Source organism: Platalea leucorodia (assembly GCF_965183815.1).
Source record: "Platalea leucorodia genome assembly, chromosome: 3".
Classification (NCBI taxonomy): Eukaryota; Metazoa; Chordata; class Aves; order Pelecaniformes; family Threskiornithidae; genus Platalea; species Platalea leucorodia.
The window spans coordinates 63,371,722-63,385,502 of record NC_138825.1 but is presented as its reverse complement, the minus strand read 5'-3'; the positions used below and the strand labels follow the sequence as shown (position 1 = coordinate 63,385,502).

Here is a 13,781-nt window from a genome sequence, read left to right as displayed (position 1 = left end):
TTCGTTTTGGGAGATATCTCTAGAAACAGCTCTCATTGTTCTCTGCTCATTGCAGTATGTGACGGCAGATGGTAGGCAACATGCTGATGTGCAGGGTAGCTACACATAAGCCATAGGAGCTCCCACCTGTCTTCATTATAATGAAACTGAACTGGATCCACTCCAGTGACTTATGACTGCCTTCCCTTTCCCCTCTCCTCCCAGTCTCCATCCACTTTAATGTGAGAATAAGTTTCTTGTGTATTAATAATACCCCAATTGTTTATATGCTGTTGCAGTGAACTGTAGAAACTCTAAAAGAAATGTGGTGTTCTGCCCTGAAGAGGTGCAGGTCTAAATAATCATCAGTCTTTAGCATCCCTGCAGTTACTACTATACACTATTATTAATATTTTTTCTTCTTTTTTTCCTGTGTGTGTCTGGCTGATTGAGCACCAGTTAATGCACAGGGACCTTGTTTTGGCACCTGTTGATCTACTGATTTCAAATGTCAGTTCTCCCCCAGAGGCTGATAGTGACAACTTTGAAAAGAGAGAGTATGTTGAAGTCACAATGTCAAAGTTAGCACTTAAAGGTGCGTTGTGGGTTAGAGATGTATTGCTGTGGCACCTCTCCAAACCAGAGAGCCCTATCACAATTTACCTGCATGCTGTGTATGTTTCCGGGCCCAGGCAAAGCTGGCAGTAGATATATAGGTGGTAGCCAGCTCTGTACTGGCTGGAGGATTACTGTCTGAACCCTGGAATAGATGTTTTGGCAGTTTCTGTAGATCTGGATGATACGACACTCTGAGGAAATATTTCCTAGATGTTCTGTAGTTCAAGCTGTTTTGGATGCGAAACTTGCAGGTTTTAAGAGTCCTTCTGGTTAAATTGATTCCAGAAACATTGAAGAAGGGAGCTTCTGAGAAAATTGGGCTTTGTGCCTGCCTGTTTCTCAGAATATCCAAGATGAAGCAAATGGTTAACTTTTAGTTAGAAACCTATTTTAAGATACACGTGTAGTCTGCTTCAAGTTCTTTAGAAATGTGTGTAATTCATGTTTCTTTTAAAAAGCTTCTTGTGGTGTTATGCCAAATGGCCTTTTACAAATTCTCATAACCTGGGAAGAAGGTACAAATAAGAAAAGACCTGCAGATTCTCAAGAGGTCTTTGCCAAGTACAGAAGCTTGCTAGATTGCTTAACTGAGCCATGCTTGTGTCTCTCAAGTCTTTAATTTATCATTAAAAGAAGGGGTTGCATTTCAAGGAGCAAATAGCAGATTTGTGCCCCTTGGCGTAGCTTGTGATGTGTGCTTTTTTGGGAAAGGTGGAGAGAAAGGAATACCAACGGAACACGCCCAAAATAGAGGTGACTTTTCTGACTGAACATTCAGTCACCTCTGCAAGCAGGATCCGCTGAAGGAGTTACAAGCTAGGTTCCCCAAAGCTGAGATGGGCAGTGTTTGGTAATGTCCATTTAAGTTTTTTAAAAAGCAAGTTCAGGTTGTAGACTACCAGTTTTGGGGGGAGGTTGGTAGGTTACGGGCAGACTGTGGTAAAGCGTGACTTTAGGTAGCTTTGACAATATATCTGAAACTCCGGTAATCACTAATGCCCTAACCTAGGGCTTCTCCTTAGCTAGTTATGAAGGGAGGATTTGTGAGAGGAGCAGAATATGCACGCTAGTCTACTGCATGCATTTCATTCGTGTCAGAACTTGAATCTTTAGAGTTGTAGGAGGGTTAGTAAATACTTTTATTTTTATATACTTTTAGGCAAATAAACTATTTATCATTGAGTCAAGAGAAACTAAGCAAATTCAGGTCAAAGGAGCCAAAGAAGAAAAACTCTTCATTTTGGTATTTTTAGAAATTAAACATCTTTGACTCTGCTTTGAAAAGACAGGGGGTTTGGCTGTGTGTTTGGATGCATTGAGACTTGACAAAGAAGAATACTTCAAATGGACCAACTCAGGCCTTTTTGGTTTCCAGTTGGGTAAGAAAAGACTCAACTAGTTGTTTTCTGTTCCTTCTTACCTTGCACACACTTGTCTCCATGGGGAGGGCATTAATGCGATTCCAAAAGGACTCCTTGGGGTGCAATGCAGACGGTTGAAGAACTAAGATTCTTAAGGGCTGGCACAGAATGATTTGCCATAAGCAAGTATGTCTATACAAATGCAAAAATAGAGTCTGTATGTACAGATAAGTGCCTCTTATGATATGTGACCTAATGAAGTGTTGCAAACCTTCAGGGAGACTGCGGTTGGACATGGGCTGATCAGGAATGAGTTTCCTGCCAACTAACAGGATTTGCTTACAGGGCTTGTGGTTACTAGGTATTCCTCAGATGCTGCAGCTCTTCTCTGATAAGGAGCAAGGAGTAAAGAGAGAAGTCACAGCTCCAGGCACTGTTTGGTTTGATCACCAAATAAAAAAAATTCAGTACCTGAGCACTGAGTCAAAAGCATCTAAACCACTGTCCTAGTTCGTGATTTATTTTAATATTAAAATATTAAAAATGATGTTATTCTGTAATCAAAGTACAACTTAGTTGCTGTTCTAGCACATGCTAATTCAGGTGTAAACCAAACTCGTTAGTGTACATTTGCTTTTGTCTACACCGTTTATAGTTGGAGGGCGCTAACACGACAGGACACACTGTACTGTAGAGGAGGCCACAGACCATAGTCCTTGTGGGTCCCTTCCAACTCAGGACATTCTATGACCAAAACTTGACTAACACAAAGGGGATTATGAAACCAGTTTTCTAGCAGCCTGAATATTAAACAGAAGGTAAGTGACTGAAGTGTAATGCTTATCACGTAGAGTTGGAGGACCACTAGTGATCTGTGAATCCTTTCTTTATGCTTTGCACATTCATGCACGCACACAGAGGGCTAACAGTTTGGAAGTATTTTGTGAAATTTCAGTTAAAAGGCCATTCTTAACAGTATGTGAAGAAATATGCCAGCTTTCTTTAAAGGGTAAAAGTGCTTCACAGAGTTGTGAAATTCTCCTTGATTACTGTATGCAAGCGTTATCTTACTGAAAGTGATACAGCCCTTCTGGAACTTTACTCCTTTGAATACCAATTTTAGTTCCATTGTTCCCTCTCACTTTTATTTTTTTTAATTTTCCGCAGGGAGAAGTGTCTCCTTCCTCTCCAACTGGCTCTTGAATCAAAGAGCATGAAGCTGGCCCAACAGGCTCTAGCAGGGATGCAGGTATGGCTTTAGAGTGGGGATGTGTTAGTAGGCAGTGGGTGTCAAGGAAATCTAGGCTTTTCTTTTGAAAAATACTACAGAAAAAGTGTCTATCCTTGGGTGGACCTAACAATAATGTTCGTGTTGCTGTAAGTGTTCAGAAGTTAGGATGCAAGTAAAGGCTGTAGAAGGTAAAAATGTTCTGCAGATAGGTGGGAGTTCCTGGCTTTCAGTGTTGAAATGGAGATGTACTCTTACTTGTGTGCCCCTGTGCTACTCTTAGTAAGCCTTGCCACTGCTGAATGTCTTAGAAACTAAACTGAGTCAAGTTTTTCTGTTTTCTTTGATTAGAAGAGAGGACTGCAGTGCTTGGAAGATGGAGAGGTTAATAAAAAATCTGGGAGCTGCATTCTCTATGTGTGGGCACTTTCCAGGGTTTTTTGTACACTGGAAACAGTAGGAGTAGCATCTGATTTGGAAGTTTATGAAATTGCAAAAGAAAACAGCAGTGCAATACAAACAACAAAAAGACTCTCTTGGGTTTGACAGTATAAAAACTAAAGGAGTTTACCTTTCTTTTAACTGGACAAATGAGTATGTATCAGTAAATACTTATCACTAGGGGGATGCTAGTTGTGGAAAAGGCTGGTACACTGCTGGGGTGTAAAATGCATGCCACCGTTTTCCAAGAAGAAATTTCTCCCTCAAAAAGGGCAAGCATGAAGTTGTTTTGGGAGTATAAGGATGTAAGTGGATCATTCAAATTCACTTAATTCAGCATATGAGGTGTCAGGCATTTGGTTAGAGAGTGCACTGCATTGGGTCACTACATGGTTGTAGGAGGCTTTAGCTAAGGAAAAAAGGTACTTTCTGAAGGGTTACTGTAATTGTTGGGCTCTGCCAGAAGACACGTATTCTTGCAGTGTAGCACTCTGGTCCGACTCTGAGATCCTGTGCCCTGTGTTTCAGATATATGGGGCGGGGGTAGGGTTGCTTTTAAAGTGAATGCAACAGTAGACTAGTGGGACTTGAACATATGTCCACTCTTGTACCGGTGCAGGTATGCCTGTTAGAAGAACATTGTAGGGTGATGATCAACCAAGAATAGTGGAAGAATTATGAATGACACACTGTCCACTGTAGTGTAACTTCCTTGGGAACACTCAGTGAAGATAGAATTTGTCTTTTCACTCTTCTAACTTGCTGCACATACACTTGAGTTCTGTAAGAACTGGAATTGCAAAGTTGCAGATTTGCAGCATGGTACCTTAAATAAGAGTGTTACCTTCTATCTAGAAGCCTAAAAAAGTGATCCCGGCAACAATACAGTCCTTCATCTGCATTTATGATATGTGAAGTTTTATGAAGGACAGAAAAAGCAAACTGCACAACTGGTGCTTTGGAGATAGGTTAAAAAATAGGATAAAAGACAAAAATGAGATGAAGTACAACTTGGATTTACCAAAAGTAGGCCACAGGATCACAAGATGGTGGAGGTTAGCAGCAACCTCTGGAAATCATCTGGTCCAACCCCCCTGCTCAAGTAGGGTCACCTAGAGCAGGTTGCCCAGGACCATGTCCAGATGCCTTTTGAATATCTCTAGGGATGGAGACTCCACAGCCTTTCTGGACAACCTGTGCCAGTGCTTGGTCACCCTCACAATAAAGTGTTTCCTGATGTTCAGAGGGAACCTCCTATGTTTCAGTCTGTGGCCATTGCTTCTTGTCCTGTCAGTGGCCACCACTGAGAAGAGCCTGGCTCTGTTCTCTTTGCACCTTCCCTTCAGGTATTTATAGACATTGATGAGATTCCCTGCCGAGCCTTCTTTTCTCCAGGCTGAACAGTCCCAGCTCTCTCAGCCTTTCCTCATAAGAGAGGTGCTCTAAGACAGCTTAAGACAAGGTAGTTTTGCTGTGTCTTGAGAGCTTCTAAGAAGACTGGAGCTGGGAAAAGACTTGAGTGGGTACATCTATTGCAGGATGCCTGCCACTAATAAGAGGCACCCATGAAGGTGGTTATAGACTAAATGGAAGAGGCATTTCTAGTAGAACTCTGAGGAAATAGTGCCACTGGCCATGCTGGGAGGTACTGACTCGGATACTGGCTTTTTCCAGGCAGAGAAAATCAGACTGAATATTTTAGACTGATCAGAAGTTCAGTCAGTCTGTACTGAATGCACTCCCATGTATGTTTGCAGTCCTCATGCCAGTCACTTGCTGACAGTACTCTTCCTCCTGAGGACTGGATTGCATCCATTATTAGTCAACTTCTGAAGGACACAAAACACATCTTGTCAGTGATCATAAGTGCCACCTCCACAGTGCTTGTGCTCTGTGCCCTATCGGAGTGAGCGGGATGATAGCTGACTCTGTCTCCTGCGGGGCAGGGTATCTGCTAGCACTAGAGGCCAGGATACTAGCCTGAGTGGGGTTTTTTTGTTGTGTTTTGGGTTTGGGGGGTGTGTGAGGGTTCCACCCTCTCACCGCTTCTAAAATGTTGAGAGGTTCTGCTGAGGGCATTACTTGGAGTAGTTTGCGATCTCTCATGTCAGTTACTGATGTCTGCTTTCTTCTGGACACTGGAGAAGTGGGATGGGGAAGGATGATACCAGAATGGCAGCTGATTCAAAAGATGTTAACTGTCCCCTCGTCATGGCACAGGTCTCCCAAGTTTTGCTGTACTTTCATATTTTATATTGTTGGATCAATTTGAAATTTGTACATAGAAAACCTAGCCACCATGGTACCAAACACAATAGGTTTAGGTGTAGTAGTTTACAGCAGTTTTGTCTCAACTTGTACATTGCCATTTTCTCTCCACAGAAGCTGCTGTCTGATGAGAGGTTTGTGTCTGTGGAAACAGACTCAGATGAGAAACAGTTGCTTAATCAGATGCTGAATGCTGTCAAAGTGACTCCTTCGCTCAATGAAGACCTGCAGGTTGAAGTGATGAAGGTTAGTTTTTCACAAATATCAGTGCTTGCAACAGAGGCTGTGTGACTGAATGCTGGGGTTAGCAAACAAATTAGCTGTTGCCTTGGAAATCTTCACCTTAGGACAGTACCTGATTGCCTCCTTCCTGCTGGCAGATGTTGGTTGTTTTCATTTCTACTTCGTTTGTGTTTCCCTGGGTTAAACAGGAGATTTACGAGTCAATGCACTGGTGGACCCAGTTTTAGCAAACTGAAACAGGACAATCAATTCACTCCATGGAAGTTCACAGATAAATGACTTGTAGATTTGGAAGTTTGTGTTTGGTATTGAGCTTTAGTGTTCATGAGGTGGGCTGTGCAGGTTTGTAATTTTGAATTGTGTGTGTGTAGGTGCTTTATAGTTTGTTAGCTATATGTTCTCTTTGTAAAATGTTAATGATGGAGCATGATTTGTTTAGGCACCAAAATGTCCCTGCACTAGTGCAGAAGGGAAATTACTGTTTTGTGTACTCAGTGAAAACTTCCATTTCTGGAAATGCTTTAGCATTCTCCTGTATGTATTAGGAAGCTCAGCTGCCAGGAGGTACTGTCAAATTTCCTTGCCCTGTCATTGGGTTGTTTGCATGACTTGCCAGTACTGCCATAAAAAAGTGACTTCCAATGCCTGTAATTACTTGTGTGAAGCAATATGTGGATAGTTCTCAGATGGTGAATAGTTCTCAGATGGTTGGATGTAAACTGTGTACTAAAGGGTTTGTTGTGCTATAGCTGATCACTGGTCGAAACTGTTTTGGAACAAACCTGGCGGTCCTTTTTGCATGTTCACTATACCTGGTACTGATTGATGTATTTGGATCTACTTACTTGACTGTCCTTTACTTCTAAGTGCATAGATTAGGTATTTTATTTCTTTCTTATATGTGACAGCCTTGTTCGAATGAATACATGTTATCCACTCTGAAACTGCTCTGTACTCTTTGCCGCTGACTCAGTGTCAGAACATGGAGAAGGGTGAGCCTAGCAGCAGAAAAAGGGGAGAAGTATTTGCATGGACTGTTACCCGTTTTATGGGAGCAGGCTTCTGCACACGTACAGGCTTAACTGGTGACACCCAGATCTGCATCCCGAACCCTGCATGCTTCTTCCCTGCCTCTTTTGTCTCTGCAGTGGGAAAGGGGAAGAGTTAGGAAGCAGCATTACTGAACCAGGTCTGTCGTGGTATGTAGTAGTTTTTTGCAAGTCACTTTTAACCTTCTTGAGTGTTGCAGATTCAGAATCTGCATGCACAGTTTCTTTGAAAACCATGACATGCATCTGTGACGCATTGCCTGCACACTGAGAAGAACGTGAGCACTGTATTTTAGTACAGTTGTGAGTATTTTCTCAAGTTGCCTTGATATGTGAGAAGCAAAAAAAACCTGCAGAACACCAAACCACATAAAACCCAAGCCAAAACCCAAGGTTTTATTTATGTACACTTTAAAAAAAAAAAAACCAACATGTTCAGTTCCAGTTTAAGTGCAACAGAGAAAGGGGAACATCGTCTTCATTCCACTGACTGAAATTTTAATGTACAAATCCTTTTCTGGCTAAAAGCACAGCAAAATGCACGTATGGTAAAAGTCAGGCTACATCTTTACATCCTGAGAACAAAGCAAAACTTCTATTTTGATTTAAATATTTCAAGAGCCCAGAGGGCCAAAACATGTTGTAATCAGGGCAGTTAAAACTCAGCGTCATTATATCTGAGCCTTGCCTAAAAGTCAAATCGAGATCTTTTTACATTGTAACCTGAAGGTTACAGATGCCATTGCAACCCTTGAAAATGTTGTAGCTAACTCAGGTCTGACTGAATGGCTAAAGCCTTCTGGGGGTTTTTTAGGCAGCTGGTCTCAGCAATGCATTTATATCACTGGATCTGTTAAAATGTGTCCTCAAGGCAGCATATGATTGTACATTAGACTGTGTTATACCATCCGGAGGAAATTAAATACATCTTTATCCAGTGCAGATATTAGACACTCCTGAGTGTGAGCAGGTTTGCATGAAACTGGGTCGGCAGTGATACCGGCCTGGTTCTTTGTGACTTGCTGCACAGTTGCACCAGTCTTGCAGGTATTAAGAATGCAACCATCAAAGATTCCACAAAAGCTTTTAGTCATGCTAAATAGATGTGAAAATAGAGGTGCAGGAGTACAGACTTCACTGTAAGCTGCTGGCATGTAAACTCCTAAATCACTTTTTTTTTTCTTAAATCCTATCCAGAATATCTCCTGTTGTTCCCAATAGATGTACACCAGAAATTCACACTTAACATATTATCCAAAACAAATGTTTTGACTATTTATTTTAATGGTTTGTTGTCATCCACCTGTATTGCAGATGCGAGTGTGAAAAGATTTGATTAGCTGAGGAGAGCATTCTGTAAAGCTTTTTATATTCGGGTGACTGCAAGTTAGAATTGACAGTGAAAGGAAGAACACAGGAGAGAGGCATAAGTGCAGTTAGTTGCCTTGCTTGATAGGCTTTTGGATCCTGCCAATTATTGTTGTAAAGGGGGAGCATTAGGCAAGAAAGGAATAGGGTAACTAATGGTTGCTGAAAATAAATGGAGAGGAGTGCTAGCTGGACCTCTTCTGTCACTGAAAAAAACAAGCAGTTGGGGCCACTGTTGTAAAAGTGGAACGGCACTCAGTAGTTTATGGCTAGGTATCAAATCCTCCTTATTTTTAAGTGTGAGTATCATGGCATGCTCTACAGATTCGCAGATTGGAGGGCCACAAAAACAGCACACTGACAGTGTTCAGGCTTAAGGGCCAGGGCTGGGGACTGTGCTGGAGTGCATCCTGGGCAGCCAGGGAAGGTTTATCCTGCCCAAATGCAGCTCTCAAGATGAACTCAAAGCCTTCATCTCTCAGAATACCTCTCTTGCCTGTGCTAGGTGAGGTACCTCTTATTCTTTCTATAAACTTTGATTTAAAGTGGAATTTTACTTTTTATAATAAGCAAATATTAAACTAAACTCCCAGTTAGGGAATGCTGCCAGCATCTCTAGTTATTCTGAATGCCAGTTGTGGATTGCACCTTTCTCTTAGAGGTTTCAAATAGAGTGATTATGTAGGGAAATTCCCCCCTTGAATTTCCAGAGTAGAAGTGATACTGTGAAGTCCTTGTTTATCTTTTTGCAGGACACCCTTATTATTACTAAGCACTGCATAATTTTTATGTCAACAGCAGTTTTGTGCCCAAAAGAAGGCACAAAACTTCCCCTCTTTTTAGTGAGGAAGGGGAAAGGACTATGATTTCTCTGTGAGGTGAATGGGCACCTGTAACAAACACAGGTGTGCTAACTGCATTTGATTTCCCACATAGTAAAGCAAGCTTTCTGGGGTGTACATATTTTGCATTCAGACTTGCATGTTATTTAACTGCTGAGCCTTGTATTTCTTTAGAATATCTCAGTGACTGTGGTGTCTGTGTATTCCCTGTACCTCTGATACAGTTTATGACAGAGATTTATTAGTATTTTCACACTGGGGACTAAACTGAGGTTATTTAAGTGCTTTAAATCATATTAAAAGATACCGAGAAACCAGATAATCCAGAAAGTGTGACCAGAAGGAGCAATGTATCTGACACAAGGCCACTTTAGTATTCACCTTTGCTGTTGCCATGATACTTTGCTATCACACTGAAAAGCCCTCTAATATATGTAATACCGGTTTGTGTTTTTACTATGCTCAGCTGACTGTATCAAGGGAATGGAAAATCACACAATCATACAATATCATGTTGTGGATCTTCTTGTAATACATCAATACGTTAATTGCAGTTTCAAGCAGCATAATCTAAATATTTTTACTTGTATATTTTTCTTTACAATATTCATGTGAGTTGGGAAGGAAGAGATATACTGATTACTAATCAAATTTGGTGTTTTATCAGTGAGGCACCAAAGTGACTCACTGCTCTATTTATGCAGTTGCTGATGTATAGAAAAAATAAGGGGGGCAGTAATTCAACACTTACCTTAGACTACCATCATGCAATGTGGCTGGCCCAGAAGTGGGAAGAATTTTGTTGTTTGACATGAGGCCATGTTATAATTGAGTGAAATGCAAGGGTGTATCTCGTGTTGAGGAGTAGGGACATTTGTTGACCTTAAGCACTAGGCAAATGAGCAAATAGATAGTCTGCAGCAGAAAGCAGACATGTTCTGGATTGAAGATGAATATCATGGGTTTGGGTTTGGTTGTGGAGTGCGGGGGATCCTGATTTCTTTCCTGCTTTGATGGTTTTAAATTTTGGTTTCAGATGTTTTTAAAATGGCTGAAGTACTTCTGCTTCATGCTATTAGACCTTTGCTTGCAGGAACATGTAGTACTGACAAAAGCACTATCAGATATGGTCAGATCAGCAGTGAAAAGGAAACTAATCTATAGCTGAGCCTCTGGATTGAGATCCATTCCAACTTCAATGGTTCTGTGATTTTTACTTTTTCTCTTTGATTTTTTGGTAATTTTTCATCTGTAACCCTGATCCTAAAATCCGGTTCCTGGAAGAACTAGAATTCAGCTTTGAACATAACTGTGGCATTGAAGCAGGCGAAACGAACTATGAAGGAAGTGGATAGGGTGGACAGAACCCGAAACAGCAAGGACGTTTTTTTGTTGTTTTGTTGTTTTTTTTTTTTACCCTTCTCTTCTCACTAATCTTATGGTGACTTTCATTTATAAGTTGACAACCTTCTTAATGCAGTGCCTATCTCTGTGTAACTGTGATAACGCTATTCTCAAATAACAAAAAGAAGAGTTTAATGAATAATTGCAAATTAGTAGATGAGTCCTCACCCAGAAATAAGCTCTCCAGATAAACCAGATACACTGTAATGTAATGGGTACTGACAGTAAACAAGTTGTTTTTAAAAAGAAAGGCATGATTGATTATTTAAAATTTACCTTTCTACTGCCTCCTTTTGTTTTCTTCAGTCACAGATAAAGCCGTGTCATATAATCCAGTGCATGTCGGTTCAGTCTGTGCCCAGATTTCCCAAGTTTACAGCTAGCAAGACAGAAATTTTCAAGCAAGAATGAGAATAATTACGTTTTATGAAGAAAGCTCAGTTTTCTGATTTAATGTCTTTTTAAATATTTGGTCTTTGTTTTACTATTCTTATTAATGGTGTTATGATATGCTGGACATGTTATGAATGTAATGTTTCTGTCAATGGAGCTTCCAAGCTTTGTTTCTTATTACCTCTGAGAAGACTTCACACGGTATTTGTGGCTGCTCTACTTGTGGTGCTTTTTGAAATCGACTTTCTGGAACCAAAGAATATTCTTCCAAAGTAGCTTGAGAGAGAGAAGACTCTTCTAATTCCCATTATTTACCTATAGTCCATGACTGAATGGCTATTTCATTTAGGAAAGCTTAGTTTATTTCCAGTGATTCCAACTTACATTTGTTAGTGAATTAGGTGTACTGCTTGCTGATGGGCAAAATCTTTATGATTTTTTTCTGTAGGCTTTCAGTGAGGAGTCAGCCAGGAGTCTTTTTAATCTGTGAATGAGGTTTAATGAACGCTTGCTAAATCTGCTGTGTTAAGGCAATCTTTTCTCTTTGTCTCTTCACTGATCCATTAATACAGCATTTAGGAACTCTCCAGTAATAATACTAGACAGCTTTTTTTGTGATTTCAGTTTTCATTTTGGATATATTCAGAACTGAAATCTGAATTAGAGTTCTGTGGTAAAACTTAGCTTGTGTAAGGAGAGGCAGAATGGAGCAAATTAATAGCTCTGTCTCTGAAAATGCTGTCTTTAGATTAGGTATTTGCGATTGTTCTTTCTAAGATTGCTGCTGTAATGCTTTAAAGATGCAAAGTGATTTTTTGAGTACTAAGAGCCATGTCCTAGTCTTTATTGGTTTTATTCTGTAATAACTAATTCAGTTGATAGGGCCCCAGTCACAGTGTCAGATTAGTCAGCGCTTGAGGAGGTCACTATTGAAGATCTACAAGGAGTAATAGGAAGTTTGGGAACAATTTTTTGTTTGTTCTTAGTTTTTTAACCATCATAGTTGACCTGTTTTAGTTTCTGCACAACTGTGTTGTTACAGGTTCAGGGAGATAGTCCTGATCTAATGCGAACTATATTATGTATTTGAAAAGTAGTTCTAAACTGTTTGATCCAAAATGTTGACAGAACGCAACTGTAAAGTCCCAGCCTCTGTGGATGATTATATTCTGCACCTTTTTCTTGGATACTGGTAAATAAGCTGATCACTGTAATAAACACTCACAAATATATGTATCTTCTCATTGTTTTAAGGTTAATATTTATGAAATGTATCTTTCGACATACAACTTGGTTATGCTTAATAGAATATAATTTGCAACTGTTCTGGTTTTTTGTTTTTTTTTTTTTGCTGGTGACTTTTTAAAGTCATTTTATGTGTATGCTTAGTTATAAGTAACCAGCTTAGTTCCAACGGATTGAGTGACCTACCTTGTGTGTTTCAAGATAAGCTTATCCTTTCCCAAATTAATTAGAACTATGGGAAATGCCTAATACTCATAATTAAGATTGTGATTAAAAACTCCCCTGGTTCTTAGGTGCCTGGCTGTCATAGCAGAATCCACAGTCTTGAATTAAATACCTGAGTTTTCTCCTTAATGGGTACAAAAGAATGAGAATGGTAACAGCCTGGATATGGCCGAATGGATGGTGGATGGGAGTTGCCTAAACCAGTCAGTAGTGAATGCAGTATCTCAAAAATCCAGCCTCTTTCCAGGATCTGTGGCTCTTCCTCAGTAGCTTTCTGTGCTTGAATTCATAGCCCTGAACAACCTCTGTGGATCCGGGCAGCCCTGAGGCTTCAAGAAATCTAAGCAGAGTGTTGGTCCTGTCTCTTAAAAGGTTTGCAGGAGTAGAAAAGTAGGGTTAGTTTCTTGCCTGAAGAAATTCTAATGCAAAAATTTTAACTTTCTCAGTACTCCCTCAGCTGTGAGGTTATGAAAGTGTTTTTGGACAGAGAACGTGCTCATTCTGTTGTGTTGGAACTGTCCCACTCGGTGTGGTGTAATCAAAATCGTTGGGGTCGGTCACAAAAAGCAGGAATTAGAGGAATGGTCTACCCTGGGGCTGAGGCAGTCATAGGAAGGGTAAGAAGGCAAGATTCCTGTCTTTCGTCCTCTGTGGTCATTCCTCCTGCAATCACGGATGGATGGCAGAAGGGTTCTTTACTCCAGGTTAACTCAGCAGTGGGTTTCTTTCCGGGTTACCTGATGAATAACTGTTTTGTGAGGGGTGGGGGGGAAATTATTACCTGTGATACACTGTGATCAAATACTATATTACAGTATACATGCTTAGAAGTAGAATTAATATTGCACAGATTTTGCTATTCATGTAGGGGTTTTTGTTATTTTGGAGTACTTGTGGCTGGCATTCTTTTTTGCAACAGTGTGGATTTTGCAGAAATGAAGAAACTCAAGCAGTGCTGGAGTTTTGTCACGGAGCTGTTATCTGTTGTGCAGCATATGCAAGCAATGAGTCATTGGATCATACCTGCAGGTTTTCCAGTGCTACGTGGAAAGTAGCAAGTCCCTAGCCCTGGAAAGTGTAATTTAACACCTATCCTGTGTGGAGGGGAAGTACAAGT

General features: G+C 40.5%; 1 protein-coding gene across 1 annotated transcript in view; it reads left to right on the top strand.

Moving 5' to 3' along the window:
- The window catches only part of ARFGEF3 (ARFGEF family member 3), a gene marked incomplete at both ends in the record, with an annotated part of 87,903 nt that overhangs the window by 14,416 nt on the left and 59,706 nt on the right, over positions 1 to 13,781 (top strand). Inside the window, 2 exons of the mRNA XM_082305643.1 lie at positions 3,126 to 3,207; positions 6,010 to 6,141. Of these exons, the coding sequence (XP_082161769.1) occupies positions 3,126 to 3,207; positions 6,010 to 6,141 (214 nt within the window). The remainder of the gene's footprint in view (positions 1 to 3,125; positions 3,208 to 6,009; positions 6,142 to 13,781) is intronic.